This window comes from Armigeres subalbatus, chromosome 1 (genome assembly GCF_024139115.2).
Source record: "Armigeres subalbatus isolate Guangzhou_Male chromosome 1, GZ_Asu_2, whole genome shotgun sequence".
NCBI classification, from domain to species: Eukaryota; Metazoa; Arthropoda; class Insecta; order Diptera; family Culicidae; genus Armigeres; species Armigeres subalbatus.
In genome coordinates, this window is record NC_085139.1 from 230,772,862 (window position 1) to 230,796,335 (window position 23,474).

General features: G+C 42.6%; 2 protein-coding genes across 9 annotated transcripts in view; both read left to right on the forward strand.

The window, feature by feature from the left end:
- Window positions 1–23,474, forward strand: part of LOC134205857 (proton channel OtopLc) — a 235,334-nt gene that overhangs the window by 101,660 nt on the left and 110,200 nt on the right. Inside the window, exon 1 of one of the 8 annotated variants that reach the window (XM_062681509.1) lies at window positions 22,205–22,427. The exons of the other annotated variants lie outside the window; for them this stretch is intronic. The gene's annotated coding sequence lies outside the window, so the exon portion shown is untranslated. Of the gene's footprint in view, window positions 1–22,204; window positions 22,428–23,474 lie in introns of those variants that run through there. 8 annotated transcript variants of the gene reach the window in all.
- LOC134207072 (uncharacterized) lies at window positions 15,551–17,582 on the forward strand. Its single transcript, XM_062682797.1, has 3 exons — window positions 15,551–15,842; window positions 16,390–16,904; window positions 17,082–17,582. The coding sequence occupies exons 1-3, from the start codon at window positions 15,551–15,553 to the stop codon at window positions 17,580–17,582; spliced, it is 1,308 nt and encodes a 435-aa protein (XP_062538781.1).

Here is a 23,474-nt window from a genome sequence, read left to right on the forward strand (position 1 = left end):
ATGCATGTAGATCTGAAGGCCTCCACTTCAGGTATTTCTTGGATAACCGCAAACGTCTTCCATACGCAGATTCTGTTATATGTACTACAATGGGTACATAACATTTAAAAAACAAGCCTGTAGATCATTGGTTACGCGTGTAGACCTGAAGGCCTTCACTTCAGGTATTTTGTGGATAACCGTGAAGATCTTCCATACGCAGATTTTATTATATGTACCACAATGGGTATATTGCATTTACAAAACAGGCCTGTAGATCATTGGTTACGCGTGTGGATCTGAAGGCCTCCACTTCAGGTTTTTCTTGATAACCGTGAAGATCTTCCATACGCAGATTCTATCATAGGTACCACTATGGGTATATTGCATTTACAAAACAGGCCTGTAGATCATTGGTTACGCGTGTAGATCTGAAGGCCTTCACTTCCGGTATTTCTTGGATAACCGCGAACGTCTTCCATACGCAGATTTTGTTATATGTACTACAATAGGTACATTACATTTACAAAGCAGGCCTGTAGATCATTGGTTACGCGTGTAGATCTGAAGACCTCCACTTCAGGTATTTCTTGGATAACCGCGAACGTCTTCGATACGGAGATTATATCATATGTACCACAATGGATATATTACATTTACAAAACAGGCCTGTAGATCATTGGTTACGCGTGTAGATCTGAAGACCTCCACTTCAGGTATTTCTTGGATAACCGCGAACGTCTTCGATACGCAGATTCTGTTATATGTACTACAATGGGTAAACTACATTTACAAAACAGGCCTGTAGATCATCGGTTACGCGTGTAGACCTGAAGGCCTTCACTTCAGGAATTTCTTGGATAACCGTGAAGATCGTCCATACGCAGATTCTGTTATATGTACCACAATGGGTATATTACATTTACAAAACAGGCCTGTAGATCATTGGATACGCGTGTAGATCTGAAGACCTCCACTTCAGGTATTTCTTGGATAACCACGAACGTCTTCGATATGCAGATTCTGTTATATGTACCACAATGGCTACATTACATTAACAAAATAGGCCTGTAGATCATTGGTTACGCGTGTAGATCTGAAGGCCTTCACTTCAGGAATTTCTTGGATAACCGTGAAGATCTTCCATACGCAGATTCTGTTATATGTACCACAATGGGTATATTGCATTTACAAAACAGGCCTGTAGATCATTGGTTACGCGTGTAGACCTGAAGGCCTTCACTTCAGGAATTTCTTGGATAACCGTGAAGATCTTCCATACACAGATTCTGTTATATGTACCACAATGGGTATATTACATTTACAAAACAGGCCTGTAGATCATTGGTTACGCGTGTAGACCTGAAGGCCTTCACTTCAGGAATTTCTTGGATAACCGTGAAGATCTTCCATACGCAGATTCTGTTATATGTACCACAATGGGTATATTGCATTTACAAAGCAGGCCTGTAGATCATTGGTTACGCGTGTAGATCTGAAGACCTCCACTTCAGGTATTTCTTGGATAACCGCGAACGTCTTCGATACGGAGATTATATCATATGTACCACAATGGGTATATTGCATTTACAAAACAGGCCTGTAGATCATTGGATACGCGTGTGGATCTGAAGACCTCCACTTCAGGTATTTCTTGGATAACCACGAACGTCTTCGATACGTAGATTCTGTTATATGTACCACAATGGGTACATTACATTAACAAAATAGGCCTGTAGATCATTGGTTACGCGTGTAGATCTGAAGGCCTTCACTTCAGGAATTTCTTGGATAACCGTGAAGATCTTCCATACGCAGATTCTGTTATATGTACCACAATGGGTATATTACATTTACAAAACAGGCCTGTAGATCATTGGTTACGCGTGTAGACCTGAAGGCCTTCACTTCAGGAATTTCTTGGATAACCGTGAAGATCTTCCATACGCAGATTCTGTTATATGTACCACAATGGGTATATTACATTTACAAAACAGGCCTGTAGATCATTGGATACGCGTGTAGATCTGAAGACCTCCACTTCAGGTATTTCTTGGATAACCACGAACGTCTTCGATACGCAGATTCTGTTATATGTACCACAATGGGTACATTACATTAACAAAATAGGCCTGTAGATCATTGGTTACGCGTGTAGATCTGAAGGCCTTCACTTCCGGTATTTCTTGGATAACCGCGAACGTCTTCCATACGCAGATTTTGTTATATGTACTACAATGGGTAAACTACATTTACAAAACAGGCCTGTAGATCATCGGTTACGCGTGTAGACCTGAAGGCCTCCACTTCAGGAATTTCTTGGATAACCGTGAAGATCGTTCATACGCAGATTCTGTTATATGTACCACAATGGGTTTATTACATTTACAAAACAGGCCTGTAGATCATTGGATACGCGTGTAGATCTGAAGACCTCCACTTCAGGTATTTCTTGGATAACCACGAACGTCTTCGATACGCAGATTCTGTTAAATGTACCACAATGGGTACATTACATTAACAAAATAGGCCTGTAGATCATTGGATACGCGTGTAGATCTGAAGACCTCCACTGCCGGTATTTCTTGGTTAACCGCGAACGTCTTCCATACGCAGATTTTGTTATATGTACTACTATGGGTAAACTACATTTACAAAACAGGCCTGTAGATCATCGGTTACGCGTGTAGACCTGAAGGCCTTCACTTCAGGAATTTCTTGGATAACCGTGAAGATCTTCCATACGCAGATTCTGTTATATGTACCACAATGGGTATATTGCATTTACAAAACAGGCCTGTAGATCATTGGTTACGGGTGTATACCTGAAGGCCTTCACTTCAGGGATTTCTTGGATAACCGTGAAGATCTTCCATACGCAGATTCTGTTATATGTACCACAATGGGTATATTGCATTTACAAAACAGGCCTGTAGATCATTGGATGCGCGTGTAGATCTGAAGACCTCCACTTCAGGTATTTCTTGGATAACCGCGAACGTCTTCCATACGGAGATTATATCATATGTACCACAATGGATATATTACATTTACAAAACATGCCTGTAGATCATTGGCTACGCGTGTAGATCTGAAGACCTCCACTTCAGGTATTTCTTGGATGACCGCGAACGTCTTCGATACGCAGATTCTGTTATATGTACCACAATGGGTACATTACATTAACAAAATAGGCCTGTAGATCATTGGTTACGCGTGTAGATCTGAAGGCCTTCACTTCAGGAATTTCTTGGATAACCGTGAAGATCTTCCATACGCAGATTCTGTTATATGTACCACAATGGGTATATTACATTTACAAAACAGGCCTGTAGATCATTGGTTACGCGTGTAGACCTGAAGGCCTTCACTTCAGGAATTTCTTGGATAACCGTGAAGATCTTCCATACGCAGATTCTGTTATATGTACCACAATGGGTATATTACATTTACAAAACAGGCCTGTAGATCATTGGATACGCGTGTAGATCTGAAGACCTCCACTTCAGGTATTTCTTGGATAACCACGAACGTCTTCGATACGCAGATTCTGTTATATGTACCACAATGGGTACATTACATTAACAAAATAGGCCTGTAGATCATTGGATACGCGTGTAGATCTGAAGACCTCCACTGCCGGTATTTCTTGGTTAACCGCGAACGTCTTCCATACGCAGATTTTGTTATATGTACTACTATGGGTAAACTACATTTACAAAACAGGCCTGTAGATCATCGGTTACGCGTGTAGACCTGAAGGCCTTCACTTCAGGAATTTCTTGGATAACCGTGAAGATCTTCCATACGCAGATTCTGTTATATGTACCACAATGGGTATATTGCATTTACAAAACAGGCCTGTAGATCATTGGTTACGGGTGTATACCTGAAGGCCTTCACTTCAGGAATTTCTTGGATAACCGTGAAGATCTTCCATACGCAGATTCTGTTATATGTACCACAATGGGTATATTGCATTTACAAAGCAGGCCTGTATATCATTGGATGCGCGCGTAGATCTGAAGACCTCCACTTCGGGTATTTCTTGGATAACCGCGAACGTCTTCGATACGGAGATTATATCATATGTACCACAATGGATATATTACATTTACAAAACATGCCTGTAGATCATTGGCTACGCGTGTAGATCTGAAGACCTCCACTTCAGGTATTTCTTGGATAACCACGAACGTCTTCGATACGCAGATTCTGTTATATGTACCACAATGGGTACATTACATTAACAAAATAGGCCTGTAGATCATTGGTTACGCGTGTAGATCTGAAGGCCTTCACTTCAGGAATTTCTTGGATAACCGTGAAGATCTTCCATACGCAGATTCTGTTATATGTACCACAATGGGTATATTACATTTACAAAACAGGCCTGTAGATCATTGGTTACGCGTGTAGACCTGAAGGCCTTCACTTCAGGGATTTCTTGGATAACCGTGAAGATCTTCCATACGCAGATTCTGTTATATGTACCACAATGGGTACATTACATTAACAAAATAGGCCTGTACATCATTGGTTACACGTGTAGATCTGAAGGCCTGCACTTCAGGAATTTCTTGGATAATCGTGAAGATCTTCCATACGCAGATTCTGTTATATGTACCACAATGGGTATATTACATTTACAAAACAGGCCTGTAGATCATTGGATACGCGTGTAGATCTGAAGACCTCCACTTCAGGTATTTCTTGGATAACCGCGAACGTCTTCCATACGCAGATTCTGTTATATATACTACAATGGAAACATTACATTTACAAAACAGGCCTGTAGATCATTGGTTACGCGTGTAGATCTGAAGACCTCCACTTCAGGTATTTCTTGGATAACCGCGAACATCCTCTGTACACATATTCTATTAAATGTTTCACAATGTACACATATCATATTCAGAACAGGCCAATATTAATTAAATTTATGTTATTTTTATTTAACACGATATGATACCGCATAAAAAACTAATTTGGTGTACTTGTAGAAATCGCACACCAATACCAACAGATTTATTTGACAGCAATCCATCGAGTTTTAGACTGGACGAATGAAAATTCTCATGGACGTAAACATATTTTCATAAGACAAATTTGAAAAATTTGAAGGGTATTTTTGATTGCCGATTCTCAATAAACTATGATTTGTTCAATGCGCTAATAGTACACAATGAAAACTAGGAACTCTAAAATACGTGTTACATACAACTTAGTTAGAGTAAATAGTTGGGCTGGCGTATGAATTAGATTTGAAAACCAAGCACAACCTACTACGACGGGAATTAGCTCACTACCCTATTTATTTTAATTTTATTTTGTTTTATTTTATTTTTTCGTCTTCATTTACATTTAGTACACGTTTAATACTATTTTTAAGGGAAGTGCTACTAACATTGCAATAAAAGTCAGTCAAGTTATTTAGCAGGTTAAAACATCTTTCTAGAGGATGCATCTGGCCCAAAATAGTTGGGATTAACGGGAGCGGCGAGCCAGATATTTTAAATATATATCGTCATAAACACTACCCGCCAAAAGTATGGAAGCGCAAAAATAAGTATTGCAACACCTGCTTTGAATATTGCAACACTCCGAAAAGTTTAGCATCACTCCGGAACTAACATATTCGTGAAGATTTATCGTCGGATCCTTCACATTTAGAATGGTGGAACCTTCTACAAAATTTATTACGGCGATAAGTGCATTGCGAAAGAGGACAATTTAGCTCTTTGGAGTGCCCTGGCCACCAGGTAGACCGCGGATTATCCGGATTCTGAACCACGTGTGAAGTCACCGCTTAATACATCTATTCATTCTAGCGACATGCCAAATGTTCATCATCTTTCGTAATCGCAATATGACAGAAAAATCAATGCTGATTGACGCTTGCTTGACCCTTGGCGTCCTCCCAGTGGTCCTCCGGGAGTTTCGGAACATCCGATAAAGTGGTTAAATTTTGAAATTCGTCACAGAAAGCTGCGACTTTTTCAAAGCCGATTGTGGCAGAATTATCAGAGCAAAATCAATGCAAGCATCACTCATTGACCCCAGATGGCCTCCCAATGGTCCTCCGCAAATTCAGGAACATCCGATGAAGTGGTCAATTTTTAAAATTCGCTCCAGGAAGCTGCGACTTTTTCTAAACGGTTTGAGGGAGCATTGCCAGAGAAAAATCAATGCAAGCATCACTAATTGATCCCAAGTGGCCTCGTATTGTTCCTCCGGAAGATCCGGGTCATCCGGTGAAGTGGCCAATTCTTGAATCTCGTCCTAAAAAGCTGCGACTTTTTCTAAGCCGATTGTGGCAAAGTTGTAGGAATTCCTCCGGAAGTCCTTCTAGGAATTCTTGCGAAAGACTTTCCAGGAATTCCTTCGGAAGACCTTCCAGGAATTCCTTCGGAAGACCTCCCAGGAATTCCAGGAATTCATTCGGAAGTTCCTCCAGGAATTCTTTCGGAAGTTCATCCAGGAATTCCTTCGGAAGTTCCTCCAGGAATTCCTTCGGAAGTTCCTCCAGGAATTCCATCGGAAGTTCCTCCAGGAATTCCTTCGGAAGTTCCTCCAGGAGTTCCTTCGGAAGTTCCTCCAGGAATTCCTTCGGAAGTTCCTCCAGGAATTCCTTCGGATGTTCCTCCAGGAATTCCTTCGGAAGTTCCTCCAGGAATTCCTTCGGAAGTTCCTCCAGGAATTCCTTCGGAAGTTCCTCCAGGAATTCCTTTGGAAGTTCCTCCAGGAATTCCTTCGGAAGTTCCTCCAGGAATTCCTTCAGAAGTTCCTCCAGGAATTCCTTCGGAAGTTCCTCTAGGAATTCCTTCGGAAGTTCCTCTAGGAGTTCCTTCGGAAGTTCCTCTAGGAGTTCCTTCGGAAGTTCCTCCAGGAATTCCTTCGGAAGTTCCTCCAGGAATTCCTTCGGAAGTTCCTCCAGGAATTCCTTCGGAAGTTCCTCCAGGAATTCCTTCGGAAGTTCCTCCAGGAATTCCTTCGGAAGTTCCTCCAGGAATTCCTTCGGAAGTTCCTCCAGGAATTCCTTCGGAAGTTCCTCCAGGAATTCCTTCGGAAGTTCCTCCAGGAATTCCTTCGGAAGTTCCTCCAGGAATTCCTTCGGAAGTTCCTCCAGGAATTCCTTCGAAGTTCCTCCAGGAATTCCTTCGTAAGTTCCTCCAGGAATTCCTTCGGAAGTTCCTCCAGGAATTCCTTCGGAAGTTCCTCCAGGAGTTCCTTCGGAAGTTCCTCCAGGAATTCCTTCGGAAGTTCCTCCAGGAATTCCTTCGGAAGTTCCTCCAGGAATTCCTTCGGATGTTCCTCCAGGAATTCCTTCGGAAGTTCCTCCAGGAATTCCTTCGGAAGTTCCTCCAGGAATTCCTTTGGAAGTTCCTCCAGGAATTCCTTCGGAAGTTCCTCCAGGAATTCCTTTGGAAGTTCCTCCAGGAATTCCTTCGGAAGTTCCTCTAGGAATTCCTTCGGAAGTTCCTCTAGGAATTCCTGGAGGAACTTCCGGAGGAATTCCTGGAGGAACTTCCGGAGGAATTCCTGGAGGAATTCCTGAATTCCTGAGGAACTTCCGAAGAATTCCTGGAGGAACTTCGAAGGAATTCCTGGAGGAACTCGAAAATTCCTGGAGGAACTTCCAAAGGAATTCCTGGAGGAACTTCGGAATTTCTTCGGAAGTTCCTCCAGGAATTCCTTCGGAAGTTCCTCCAGGAATTCCTTCGGAAGTTCCTCCAGGAATTCCTTCGGAAGTTCCTCCAGGAATTCCTTCGGAAGTTCCTCCAGGAATTCCTTCGGAAGTTCCTCCAGGAATTCCTTCGGAAGCTCTTCCAGAAATTCCTCAGGAAGCTCCTCCAGAAATTCATTCGGAAGTTCCTCCAGAAATTCTTTCCAGGAATTTTTCCGGAAGATCCTTCACCTTCCAGGACTGCTTCCGAAAGTTTCTCCAGGAATTCCTCAAGAAGTTCCTCTAGGAATTCCTCAAGAAGTTCCTCTAGGAATTCCTCCAGAAGTCCCTCCGAATTCCTCCGGAAAATTCCTTAAGAAGTTCCTCCATGAACTACTCAAGAATTTCCTCCAGGAATACCTCCGGGAGTTTTTCAGGTGTACCGGAAGTTTCTCCAGGAATTCCTCCAAATGTTTTTCCGTCCGTTCTTCCAAGAAATCCCCTTGAAATTTTTTGCAGGAATTCCTCCGGAAATTCCACTGGAGTCCGAAAGTTCCACTAGGACCTACTCCAGAAATCCCCCAAAATCTCTACATAAATTACTTTGAGAACTATACAGAAATTTCCTCTGAATTCGTTTCTAAATACACATGGAATTCTTTTAAGCCCACCTATCTCCGATCTCCGATATTTTTCCTGAAATTTCGCATTCCGCATTCCGCCAGAAAACCGTTTGGAAATTTTTTAGAAGTTCTTTCAGGAATTCCCCAGAAATCACCCAGAAAACCGTTCACGATTTATTTTCAGGAAATACTCTTGCAATATTATAAAGAAGTTAACCTGAAAATACTCCCAGAAATGCTCCCACTTTTTCTTCCACAAGGAGGGGCTTGTATTCCACAAGGAATTCTGCCAAAAAATGACCAGGAATTTCTGCGGAAATTACGTGGAGAATTGTTCCAGATATCCCTTTATAGATTCGTTTCGAAATTCCCCCAAAAATTTCTCAAGGTATTCTCAAGAAAAATCCAGGAATAGCTCCGGGAAATTCCCCTTCCAGAAAGATTTTACGATAGAATTTTTATGCGAATATCTGAAGGAGTTCCTAAAACAATTCATAACGATATTCCTGAAGGATTTTTTTAACAACGTTCTTAAGAAATTCTCGAAGATATTCCTGATTTGAATCTGAAGAAATTTTTACAAAATTGTTTGAAATAATTTTGGGTGATTCCGATTTATAAACTATATCGGAAATGAGATTATATTCTGCATCATTAGAAGTGGAAAAATGTCATATGAACATGGTGGAAAATATGTATTTCTGACAGGAGTTAGACGAAACTGGAAAACTGAACTTGACTTTACTGTTAATGCTCTTTTGGAAAAAAGTTCGAAATCCATAATCCTACTGCCTACAAAATATTTGGACGTTGTAAAAAATATTTGGACGTGGTAAATTTTCATACAATTCATTTTGATGGTGGCGGCGCACAGGTCTATTCCTGAGGACCACTCAGTGAAATTTTGCTTTCATATTGCTACATTTAACTTACGAGGGAGGATTAGTAAGACGAATTTAAAAAAATGGACCACTTCACCGAATGTTCCAGAACTTCTAGAGGACCATCCGAGGAGAACGACTGGTTGTTATATTGAATTAGCTCTGACATTTTTACAACAAGCGATTTTCAGAATGTTGCAGCTTTCTGAGTTGAATTACAGAAATTTACCACTTCTCCGGATATTCTAAAGCTCCCGGAGGATTACTAGGTGGCCACCAGGCGTCAATGGGAGATGCTCGCATTGATTTCACTCTGGCATTACTATTACAGTCAAACCTCTATGAGTTGATGTTCTATGACTCGATATCGACTCATGGAGGCAAAATATGCCATATTGAAAAAAATATTCTGGGTTACTGTGATGGTCCCTTCAAACAGATTTTCAATGATTCTCTATTCCACGTCTCGATATTTAAACGAGTCTTCATTATCGACTCATTGAGGTTTGCCTGTACAAACGGTATAGGAAAAATCGCAGTTTTCTGGGATGCATTATAAAACCATTAAATATGACCACTTCACTGGATTATCCACTGGTCAATGAGTGGTACTTGCATTGATTTTGCTCTCACAATGCTACCACAGACGTTTTAGAAAAACTCGCAGCTTACTGGGACGTAATTTAAAAATTTACCACTTTACCGGATGTTCCGGATCTTCCGGAAGAACACTGGGAAACCACTTAAGGTCAATTAGTGATGCTTGCTCTGATTTTTCTCTGACAATGCTTCCACAAACCGTTTAGAAAAAATCGCAGCTTTCTGGGACGAATATTAATAATTGACCACTTTGCCGGATGTTCCGGATCTTCCGGAGGAATACTGGGAGACAACCTGGGTTCAATTAGTGATGCTTGCATTGATTTTTCTCTGAAAATGCTTCTACAAACCGTTTAGAAAAACTCGCAGCTTTCTGGGACGAATTTAAATAATTGACCACTTTACCGGATGTTTCCGGATCTTCCGGAGGAATACTGGGAGACCACCTGGGATCAATTAGTTATGCTTTCATTGATTTTTCCCTGACAATGCTTTCACAAACCGTTTAGAAAAAATCGCAGCGTTTTGGGACGAATTTAAATAATTGACCACTTTACCAGATATTCTGGATCTTCCGGAGGAATACTGGGAGACCACCTGGGGTCAATTAGTGATGCTTTCATTGATTTTTCTCTCACAATGCCTCCACAAACCGTTTAGAAAAAATCGCAGCTTTCTGGGACGAATATTAATAATTGACCACTTTACCGGATGTACCGGAACTCCCGGAGAATCAGTGGGAGGCTACCACTAACTGGTCAAGCAAACGTCAGTCAGCATTGATTTTCCTGTCATATTGCGATTACGAAAGATGATGAAAACCGCATCTCGCTAGAATGAATGCATTTATTAAATTGTGACTTCACACGTGTTCCAGAATCCGGAGCATCCGGATGTCCACCCGGTGGCCAAGGCACCCAGGGAGCTAAATTAACGTCCGGCCTAATGCACTTATCGTCGTGAACAATTTTGTTGAAGGTCCCATTATTCTAAATGGAAAAGATCCGATGGGAATATGGGAGTTCTGAAGTGATGCTAAACTTTTTTGGGGGTGTTGCAATATTCAAAGTAGGTGTTGCAATACTTATTTTTGCGCTTCCATACTTTTGGCGGGTAGTGTATCTAAGCGTGGTGAACCGTAACGATATATTTATGATAATCTAATCCACCATCTCCGGGAGCAACATTTCAAAGAGTGTGGGGGCAAATCGCGTTTCATTATCATAACAATTAGGCCGTTGCTTAGGTTCGACAGCTAAAGTCGCGGGCAACTAAACTCTTTGTTCGCACATAGCACGTTGTCGTCGCCGCCGGCGTCATTCAGAGCCGGCGAACATGCGAGCATGCTGTGCTGGCTGGACTGCTTGCGCGCGGGTAGTCAGCTCCATGATGGAGTTACTCTCGACAAATGAGCTGACGGGAAATGCGCCACTGAAGTGCCGAATGAATATATAATTGGAATGCGTTCGCTGTGTCCTATTCGGTGGGTTGTGATGGTGCCCAAAATAGTTGGCCCATTTCTGGTTGGAATGGCGTTGGGGAATAATTTAATGCAGTGTTTTTATTTGGTCGTGGATGTGGTAAACGTTTTGGCGGCATTAATGGAGACGAAATTAGTACTTACCATAAACTTTAAATTCTTGAGAGCAGGAATAAAACAGTTTACAGTAGGGCTTCTTTTAAACGGTTAGTTTTTATCGATGTCTCGGTCTACCTCAATTCCCACATCTTTTTAAATACCTTTTCGGTTTTTGCAGGATCAATTCAATGTTTTAATAAATCCAAAGGCTGAAAATAACCAAGAACAAGCCGCGTAAAAAGCGACCTCAGCTCTACAACATGACAATGTTTAGTCTTCTTTCTTTACACCACTCAGTCTTCTGTCAATCTTACGAAATATAAAAAAGTTTCAAGTTTTAATTCACTTAAAACGCTGATTGATCCTTCCCTGCTCTACATCGAACTTCGTCACTTTAGTAGATTACAGCCAACCATTGTAACAAGTACGTTTTCTTATTTAATTTAATCCCATGGAAAATCGATAATAGAATTTCATAAGTTAGAAACTATTGCATGAATGTTCGTTTTGCTTAATAAGATCCCTAAAGTTAGTCTCCACACAATCGCACACCTCACGCCTTCGAAATGGTTGCATCTGGCATACAAGCTAATCAAGTGAGTTCCCATTACCAGTTACACACGCTAAACATGAGACCCAAGCCAACCGCGCGTCATTTCGCTATGCAAATTAAGCTTGAATAGAGGGACAACGACCCGCAAATGCGCCGTTCAAAATACATTGACCTTCCTTATTCGATTTTGAACTCTACTACCAAGACCGAAGAGAATTTGACTGGATTTTTGAAAGCCTTCAGAAAGAGATGTCGCGATGCCCGCAAAATCTTTTTATGTCCAATTGCGAGAATTAGCGTTCGTGATATTATCTTCGGGTTCTATCACGGCAAACGGGGATTATTTTCCAGATTCGCAGTTAATCTGAGGCAATTTCCAACTCTAATCGATCACTTCGATTCGATCAGTGGAAGAGGCAAAAGTGGTCCGTATTAAAATGTTATTTTGTGACATGGTAGCTTTTTGTATGATGTGTTAACTTTTCCCCTTTTGTTCCCTAGTTGATCGTCAATCAGTAATTTGTTCGATCTAAGTTGCGGCAGTGCGTGTTACTAGTATAGAACAGGTAAAAGTGTGAAATAATTGCAACCTAGTTAGGTCTTCAACTAAAAGTGCGTATGCGTTTCTTTAAATTAGATGCGAGGCAGCGAAGCCATTTGCCGTTACACCACCATCCCATTAGAGACCGCTTTTGACCCCACTCGTCGGCGTCGAGGTAATCCCGGGGCACACGTGGCCGGAAGAGGGCCGCGTCACGTTCCTTTTACGCGCCCTAGACAGGCAGGCTCATCCAACCCATCAGCGTCCAACCGACAGCAGCGAGAACTATTGTTCGACGAACGGACGCATGTGCCGCGTTCAAGCGTAAGACCACGCGCCAGGTGAGAGAGTCATCAACGATCGACACGTAAAGCCGTCGACATCGGGCCGGAGTAGTGCGCAAGCAGCTCTGTGTGCTCAGCCGCCGACTCATCACCATCCAACCATCCACGTAAAACCTAGGTAGTGAGTATTTGCATGCATTTTGTACTGTGAACGTCCATGCGCATGAGGCAATAAATTTCAAGTACTTAATTGCCTCCGTTAAATGATTGGTACATGATCAGCGAGTGAATGAACGGGTAACGCACAAACAACACGCACGATACACTGTAGGTTGATGGGGATTAGATAGTATGCGATAGTGTAGCAATATGTGGGGGGAAGGGGGAAGAAGAAAGGCCTAGGCAAAGGAATAAACGAGATGTAATAAAGCTCTTTGTTTGACTGTATTAAAGCTTCGTGTTATACTTGATGTGTGTGAATGTAGAAATTATAGCGTACAGCATACTGCTATTCGTCTCGAACTTGATGAAGTAGATTCCCGTAAAGGTAGACAAACAGTCAGTCATCTGAGAGGGGTTCCCATGTCTTTTCGCGGACGAATCATCAATTTCAATTTGTAGTCGTGATAACTTTCCATTCTAAAGCGTGATTTATTCGTTTGATTGTGGAGAGCTGGGCCAGTGATGAAAACTTATTGTGAACGGTTAATTGTCTTTGGAGCGGTTCTGGTAGTTGCACGTACGTGATTTAGAGTCTTGCGGCGTCGATACGCTCACGCTAAGTACGACGGTTTTGACACAACCAGTCACTTCCCTCCCCGATTTCGGGAAACATTGACCCTATCCTCTGGATAGTCTCAGGCCAGGCAAACATTAAACTGGTGGGTGGTCTCCTTTACGGAGTGGCGCTTAAGCCACCCATTTAACCGGGAACGTGACGGGTTGGCGGGTTATAACTGGCGCCCAACAAAACAAGGCTTTTTCTCTTTTGGTGTAACTGTGTATTGTATCATAAACTTTTGAATTTTCTCTACTTTTCTTTGGTTGAAACATTGGTCTAAGGGAACAAGACAAGTTTAATTTTCATTACTGCTTGGAATTTTCTCAGTCATTGTATATATTATTACGTTGTACTATTTGTTATGTTTTTTTTGTCTGTTTCAACAGACATATTTATTGATAATTACATTATACATAGTTAAATCCTAAATACAATTGTTTGTATATGTATATATGTACTTAATTTAGTCTACACTATAATTAAATTGATTCATTATATTATTTATTGCTAAGTTTTATTTATTATTTGTTGAGCTTAAAAAAGTAAGCTTTCCTGGAAAATTTATTTAATCGCAACTTTAATTCAAATTCTAAGTGCTGTGTGGAAAGTTTGTTGATTTGTCCTCTGTGGTTGGAAATAGATTACAATTTTCACCAATATGAATCGATCTTTGCCAAGGGCAGAAGATTTGAACCAGGAAGAGATTGACTACGAGTTGTCGATCCGTAATCAACCAGAGGAAGTTTTAAGCTCGATGTACAAGGGAAACAAAGACATTTGAGAACTTTGTTCAAATCTGACCAGAGAGAAGGGAAGAATTACAGATCAAATCTAAAAATAGAAGATGAAGCCGGACATATTCGTGCGAGAATAGATAATTTAGAGAAAGCTTTGTCCAAAAGGTGGAGGCAAAATATGAGTCGAGAGTAATCCATTATTATTATAGGGTAAAAAGATGTATTGCGGAGACGGAAGAGGAAAAAACAACGGAGGAACTTAGCCTTAAAATTGAGAAAATAATGCAGTACTATCAGTTTGGTCCGTCATTGTCTCCTTTTAAGGATCAAATCAACAATATAATTCAAGGTGCCGAGGGAGGAACAGAGGGTCTGGTCGATCATAGTCTATCGAAGAGCAAAGCCGTGTCCCAAGGTTTCGGTAACATAGCTCGAAATATCGAGTGGGACTTTCCGATTTTACCAGATGCTTCTAATGTAAATCCTAAAGCAAACCTGGAAGGGCAACCCTAAAGCTGTCGAGGAGGGGCCGAAGGTAGAGGAAACCGTGATGATACCACGCTCGGAATGGGAAGACATGAAGCGAATGCTGGCAGAATTAACGAGAAATAGAAACGATGGTACAGACGTAGGAGGTAAAGGTCATGCAAGTCATTCTTGGCAGGCCAGGCATCCAAACAATGGAAGCTTTCGACCAAGTTGGGTAGAACATCGGCCAACGCATTATGCGGATGAATTAACGAACTCTGATTCAGAAGAAGAGTATTCGCGACGCGGTAGAATTCAGATGGGAGTCTCCAACAACCGGAGCGAACGCGACAGTCATGAGGAATCCGTGTACAGTTACAACAGTAGGAGTAATCGACCGACGGAGTACCGGCGAGGACCGAGAGAACAACGTCGTGAACGAGAAAGAGGCAGAGATAGAGGACACGGTCGAGTGGAGAAATGGAAGCTCCGGTTCTCGGGAGAGTCGCGAGGGACGTCAGTGGAAGACTTTATTTATAAGGCCACCAAACTTGCGGAACGTGAAGGGGTAGTGGAAGATGTACTACTTCGGGACATCCACATGTTACTGGAAGGGTCTGCCTCTGACTGGTTCTTCACTTACGTTGATGAACTAAATACATGGGAGGACTTCAGGAACGGCATTATCTATCGGTTTGGAAACCCCAACAAGGACCAAGGCATACGATCAAAGATTCAGGAGCGGAAGCAGCAACGAGGGAGTCGTTTATAGCCTTTGTTTCCGAGATTGAGAAGCTCGACCGTATGTTGTCCAAACCATTGTCTCGAAGACGGAAGTTCGAGGTCATATGGGACAACATGAGGCAGCACTATCGATCAAAAATATCAATCGTACGCGTAAACGATCTACAACACCTCATAGATTTGAACTACCGCATCGACGCTGCCGATCACCAGATACATCAGTCGACAACAGAACCTTACGTTCGGCGACCGATTAACCAAGTGGAAGTAGCACGAGAAGACAGCGAGGATGAAGAACTCCAAGAAACAATGGTGAACCACATCAGAGGGCGGCAACAGAACATCGTACGATCGGGTCATTCAAACAACGGGATTATACCACATGACCAAAGAAACGTCGAAACAGGTTCAGCAAGAATAAGTTGCTGGAACTGTCAGGAAGTAGGACACGGCTGGAGGCAATGTCCAAGACCACGAAACATCTTCTGCTATGGATGTGGAAATATGGGGAGAACGATTAGATGCTGTGAGCGGTGCGCGAGACCGATAGTGCCACAAGAGAGTGGGGCTCAGGGAAACTTGGGAAGGGGTGCAAGTCAGGGGAATTAAGCATCCCTAAATCGACAACCATTCCCCAACAAACGTTTGATCCTCTTCGTCAAATCTACCATATAAAAATTAAGATCGGAAGATGTCCACACATTAAAGTTAATATTTTCGACCATGAAGCAGAGGGATTGCTAGACTCAGGGGCCGGCATAAGTATATTAAATTCAATGGAGTTGATCGAGAAATTCGGGTTGAAGTTGCAACCTGCGGCCATACAGGTGGCCACGGCAGACAGCTCAAACTATGCTTGTCGTGGATTGGTGAACATGCCGTTCACGTACAAGGGGTAACGAAGGTAATACCTACAATTGTAGTACCGGAAATCTCACGGGACATTATTTTAGGAGCAGATTTCTGGGACGCATTTGGGATCAAGCCAATGATCGATATGGGGAAAGGACCAGAATATCTGGAAACCGTACCGAACCGGAAAAACGAAAGTATGTGCTTTACGATCGAGCCGACCGACCAGGTACCGGAAACGAAGGAAGAAGAAGAAGACGATACTCTAGATATTCCGGTTTTCGAGGGACCAACTGAGGCGGCTCCAGATCCAGAATCGGTTGAAACGGAACACGAATTGAGTGCAGACGAAAGGGAGCAGTTGCTGAGGGTGATCAAAGGATTCGAATTGACATCCACCGGAAAATTAGGTAGAACACATTTGATTGAGCATGAAATTGTGTTGAAAGAAGGAGCAACACCGCGTAATCCGGCTATGTACAAATGCTCACCGTACATGCAGGAAGCGATAAGAAAGGAAGTGGAGAGATTTAAGTCGCTAGACGCTATCGAGGAATGCTATAGCGAATGGACCAATCCACTAGTACCTGTTCCAAAGAAAAATGGGAAGGTCCGAGTATGCCTAGATTCCAGGAAGATAAACAAATTGACGGTCAAAGATTCTTACCCTATGAGAAACATACAGGACATTTTCGTCGCCTCGGTAAGGCCAAGTACTTCTCCGTCATCGACTTGAAAGATGCGTACTTTCAAATTCCGTTAAACGAAAAAGTCGCAACTTCACAGCTTTTAGAACATCGGAGGAGTATATCGCTTTAAGGTTCTACCATTTGGAGTGATCAATGCGCCATTTACGATGTCGCGATTGATGAACAAGGCTCTCGGCTTTGACTTAGAACCGAGAGTGTTCGTATATCTCGACGACATAGTCATAGCCACTGAAACGCTGGAAGAGCACTTGCGTCTTTTGAGAATTGTAGGGGAGAGACTTCGACAAGCTGGTTTGACGATTTCCTTGGAAAAGTCCCGGTTTTGCCGGAAACAGGTAATGTACCTAGGCTATTTGCTAAATGAGCACGGAGTAGCAATAGACAGTAGCAGGATCCAACCGGTGTTGGATTACGCAAGACCTAAGACTCAGGAGGACATCCGTAGACTTATGGGCCTCGCTGGGTTCTACCAGCGCTTCGTCAAGGATTATAGTAGGGTAACAGCCCCAATAACAGATCTCCTCACGAAAGAAAACAAAAGTTTATTTGGAACAATGAAGCTGAGAGCGCATTTCGCGAACTAAAATCGATTTTAACATCGGCACCAATATTGGGCAACCCGGACTTCAGCAAAATATTCACGATAGAATCGGATGCGTCTGATAGGGCAATAGGTGCCGCACTGGTACAAGAGCAAAATGGAACTACTAGGGTAATTAGTAAGCCATAGCTCAGAGACCTTACACAGCAGTCGAGAAGGAGTGTCTCCGCGTCCTGTCAGTTATTCAACACTTCCGACACTATATTGAAGGTACCAAGTTCCGTGTTGTCACCGACGCGAGCAGCTTGTTGTGGCTGTCCAACATCGGTACAGAATCACGTGACGCAAAACTTATGTTGTGGGCATTAAGGATTCAGGCCTATGAAATCAGCCTTGAGTATCGGAAGGGTAAAAGTAACATTATCATCTAGGTCGATTGAGATAGATGTTCTGCAAGTTACGCAAACCGATCCGGATTATGACGATATGCTAGATGACATAAGACTGAACCCAGCGAAATACCAGGACTACCGAGTGATTGACGGAATAATCTTTCGGTATGTTAAAACACCGAACCGAATGAGCGATCCTCGATTTGCGTGGAAACAGCTTCCACCCGCCTCGGACAGAGAGCTCATCGTTAAGCAAATTCACGATAAAGCACATTTTGGGTATGATAAAACACTGGGGGCCATTAAACAACGTTATTATTGGCCAAAAATGAACACTGAAATCAGGCGGATCTGTAGAGAATGTCTAATTTGTCAGACCAGTAAAGCGAGCAACACGAATGCCACACCGCCGATGGGAGCGCAAAAACCGGTGGAGTACCCGTGGCAGTTCGTGACATTAGATTATGTGGGTCCTTTACCGCCATCGGGGAAGAACAGGCACACGTGCCTACTCGTAGCCACGGATGTATTCAGCAAATTTGTACTGGTACAGACATTTCGCGAGGCTAAGGCTAGTTCTTTAGCAGATTTTGTCGAAAATGTAATCTTCCGGCTTTTTGGGGTCCCCGAGGTAGTGCTAACGGATAACGGATCTCAATTCGTATCAAAGCAATTTAAAAAGCTTTTGGAATCGTATCATGTTTCGCATTGGCTCACACCCGCGTACCACCCCCAGGTGAACAACACCGAGCGGGTGAACCGCGTCATTACTACGGCCATCAGAGCAACGCTCAAGAAAGAGCATAAACACTGGGCGGATAATATACAAGAAATAGCAAACGCCATTCGCAACGCAGTTCACGAATCCACAAAGTATAGTCCATACTTCATTGTGTTCGGCAGAAACATGGTGTCGGACGGCCGGGAATACGGCCGGATACGAGATAACTACGATTCGACAGACGATAACGATGTTACGAAATCCGATCGACGCGAAAAACTGTTCCAAGACATTAAAGCAAATCTTGCATCAGCATACCAACGCCATGCAAAAACGTATAATCTACGATCTAATTCAAATTGTGCAACATATGTGGAAGGTGAGAAGGTACTGAAAAGGACCTTTGATTTGTCTGACAAAGGGAAAGGATTCTGCAAGAAACTTGCACCTAAATACGAGCAGGCTGTAGTACGGAAAAAGCTGGGGACTAGCACTTATGAATTGGAAGACCTACAGGGGAAGCGACTTGGGGTTTACTTTGCTTCGAGTTTGAAGAAGATGCTTCCTCGTCTGATACAATCTTAAGATTACACGGTTTGTTAAGCTATGTAGCTCCTAGTGAGTAACCATGAACCTAAAGACGAGTAAACACCTTCGGGGTCAAACATTCTACGGGCAATACTCGACGGACTCGCTCTTGGAATGTGCCAAACGGACCAGAGCTGAGGGAACCGAGATTGTACCTAAAAACATTACCATAGTTCAGCAAGCTATGTATCGAAAGTGACCACAATGAACAAAACTGAAAACACCATGAAGGGCAAAACTATCACATCACTCCATAAACCCTAACGCGAGTATCAAGTCAAAATCCTATTGGAGTCTAAACGCGTCCAGCGAATTGTAAATATAAATGTAAATAGTAGTATCTTAGCCAATCGCATTACCCTAGCTCTTAAATTATCCCTAAGCATTAAGCACTATCTCAAAACTCACGTTTCAATAGCAGTAGTCATGTTTGTCCTTTCGTCAGTCAATGAAATTTTGCGTCGTCGATAGTCAGTCTCACGGCATTGGCCGTGGATGTAGATTTGTAAATAGTTTTGTAAATATCCTAAAATATTAATTATTTATTAGTAAAGGTCGTTTTCTAGCTAAGTCTGATTGTTGCCGTGGAATGATTATTACGTTAGTTTGTTCATTGCTGTCATGTTCGTCGCATTAAAATCGTCAGTCGCTTTCTCGTTGTTTACATCATTTCCTTCACATTCAAATCCCAATAAGAATCCATCCATCTTCCAATAAGAATATCCTTCCCTCAATCGTCGTTTGTCAAAATCATCATGTCCCGTTTTCCACTTCCTTCGTAGTTGATAGGGTAGTCTGCGTTCAATAGATCATAATTCGTAATTCCATTCATCAAACTCCTGTTCGTGGTAGTCCCCAGCTTGTTCAAGGTCAAATAACCCTTCTTGCAGTTGTTGGACCCTTCCGATACTCATCGCATACACACCTGCAAAGAAATCAAAACAAAAATACCAACTTACATCCAATGGATTGGAACAACTTTGTGTTTACTCTCCTCATAGATTTCCAGGTAATAACGGCGAGCTTCTCTCCATTTCGCACGACATTTGCCATTTTCTTCACATTTGCACCGTATCGCGTAACTCGTGTGCGCGATCCACAGTTCGGTTTTGTTGTTGTAGATTTTGACAGTCCCGTTGATGACATAGAGTGTTTGGTAGACAGGTAAAGATGCGAATGTCAGATTCTAGCATGAGCTGGATTCTGTATTGAAAGATTGTATGCAAGGTATGAATGATTGGATGGTATTTGTGTGATTATGTAGTTTTCTTGGAGAGCTTTCGCAGTCAGATTGACCTGGCGTTAGAAAGTTCTTTTAAGAAGCCATTTGCGTGTCACGTTTTCAGTCAGCGAATATCGCGGATATACTTCCGTGGCAGCGAACAGAAACGTGATACAGTTGATTGTGACAAGGGAGTCAGTTGCTCGCGTTGCTCGCTACGCGCTGGGCTTGAGTAAACCAACGAACTTGTCGGTATTGTCCATGTAGATGGAAACTTTTGTAGATAGCGTCTTCGATAAATCGGCTTAGTCCTGGTGTATGAAGATGATTTTCTGTTATTAGTGTGTGCTTGCTCAGAGTACTGTCGACTACTCTGGAGTTTAAGCCGGGTATGTGTTGTGATTTTGTAAATTAAATGTGTATGAATGAGGTTATCAACAAGTGTCTGGTCGTTTGAATAATAGTTGTCAGTATAATGTCTGTTTCCCAAATATCGAGCAACTTTTGGCCACCTTTCCAAAAAATTTCATTCATTAGCAATCGTCAAAGTAGAAGAGTGTGTAGATTTTCGCTGGAGACCGGAGACAAGTGTCGCTGATGGTCAGTAGCAGACAGGTTCTGTGATGGATCCTGTACTGTAAATAGAGATGGAGCTAGCTTCAGTTAGCAATGAACATATATGACCCCGAAAATCGAAAACTTTTGTTCTAAGATGGTTTGTTTGGCCTACGAAAATTTGATTGGTCATTGTCATCTCCATTTCAATGCCAATCAAATTTTCGTAATTTTTAGTGGGGAATGATGTAACAAGTACGTTTTCTTATTTAATTTAATCCCATGGAAAATCGATAATAGAATTTCATAAGTTAGAAACTATTGCATGAATGTTCGTTTTGCTTAATAAGATCCCTAAAGTTAGTCTCCACACAATCGCACACCTCACGCCTTCGAAATGGTTGCATCTGGCATACAAGCTAATCAAGTGAGTTCCCATTACCAGTTACACACGCTAAACATGAGACCCAAGCCAACCGCGCGTCATTTCGCTATGCAAATTAACTTGAATAGAGGGACAACGACCCGCAAATGCGCCATTCAAAATGCATTGACCTTCCTTATTCGACTTTGGACTCTACTTCCAAGATCGGAGATGATTTGACTGGATGTTTGAAAGCCGTCAGAAAGAGATGTCGCGATGCACGCTAAATCTTTTATGTCCAATTGCGAGAATTAGCGTTCGTGATATTATCTTCAGGTAATATCACGGCAACCGGGGATTATTTTACAGATTCGCAGTTAATCTGAGGCAATTTCCAACTCTAATCGATCACTTCGATTCGATCAGTGGAAGAGGCAAAAGTGGTCCGTATTTGTTTCGCGTCGCGGTGTAATTTAAAATGTTAGTTTGTGACATGGTAGCTTTTTGTATGATGTGTTAACTTTCCCCCTTTGTTCCCCTAGTTGATCGTCAATCAGTAATTTGTTCGATCTAAGTTGCGGCAGTGCGTGTTACTAGTTTAGAAAAGGTAAAAGTGCGATATAATTGCAACCTAGTTAGGTCCCCAACCAAAAGTGCGTGTGCGTTTCTTTAAATTAGGTGCGAGGCAGCGAAGCCATTTGCCGTTACACCACCATCCCATTAGAGACCGCTTTTGACCCCACTCGTCGGCGTCGAGGTAATCCCGGGGCACACGTGGCCGGAAGAGGGCCGCGTCACGTTCCTTTACGCGCCCTAGACAGGCAGGCTCATCCAACCCATCAGCGTCCAACCGACAGCAGCGAGAACTATTGTTCGACGAACGGACGCATGTGCCGCGTTCAAGCGTAAGACCACGCGCCAGGTGAGAGAGTCATCAACGATCGACACGTAAAGCCGTCGACATCGGGCCGGAGTAGTGCGCAAGCAGCTCTGTGTGCTCAGCCGCCGACTCATCACCATCCAACCATCCACGTAAAACCTAGGTAGTGAGTATTTGCATGCATTTTGTACTGTGAACGTCCATGCGCATGAGGCAATAAATTTCAAGTACTTAATTGCCTCCGTTAAATGATTGGTACATGATCAGCGAGTGAATGAACGGGTAACGCACAAACAACACGCACGATACACTGTAGGTTGATGGGGATTAGATAGTATGCGATAGTGTAGCAATATGTTAAAGGGGAAGAAGAAAGGCCTAGGCAAAGGAATAAACGAGATGTAATAAAGCTCTTTGTTTGACTGTATTAAAGCTTCGTGTTATACTTGATGTGTGTGAATGTAGAAATTATAGCGTACAGCATACTGCTATTCGTCTCGAACTTGATGAAGTAGATTCCCGTAAAGGTAGACAAACAGTCAGTCATCTGAGAGGGGTTCCCATGTCTTTTCGCGGACGAATCATCAATTTCAATTTGTAGTCGTGATAACTTTCCATTCTAAAGCGTGATTTATTCGTTTGATTGTGGAGAGCTGGGCCAGTGATGAAAACTTATTGTGAACGATTAATTGTCGTTGGAGCAATTCTGGTAGTTACACGTACGTGATTTAGAGTCTTGCGGCGTCGATACGCTCACGCTAAGTACGACGGTTTTGACACAACCAGTCACTTCCCTCCCCGATTTCGGGAAACATTGACCCTATCCTCTGGATAGTCTCAGGCCGGGCAAACCTTAAACTGGTGGGTGGTCTCCTTCACGGAGTGGCGCTTAAGCCATCCATTTAACCGGGGAACGTGACGGGTTGGCGGGTTATACCATTATCCTCCTTCCGGTAGGGCAATCCAGCGTGGCGTTTCCTGGGAGGTGCCACAAATGCATACAATTTCCTTCATCACTTATCGGAACTGTGCGGGACAGTCATTTTTGCATACAGGCAGCGCCGACGACGTTCAAAATCCCGATTGTCACCATCAGCTAATTTCCTTTAATAACTTTCAACGCGTTCGTCGTGTGTTAGTGAACCCATATTATCCGGGTTGGTTGGTCGTCTCTTTGTACTCCACCGTATCATTACACAAAGGAAAGGTATTA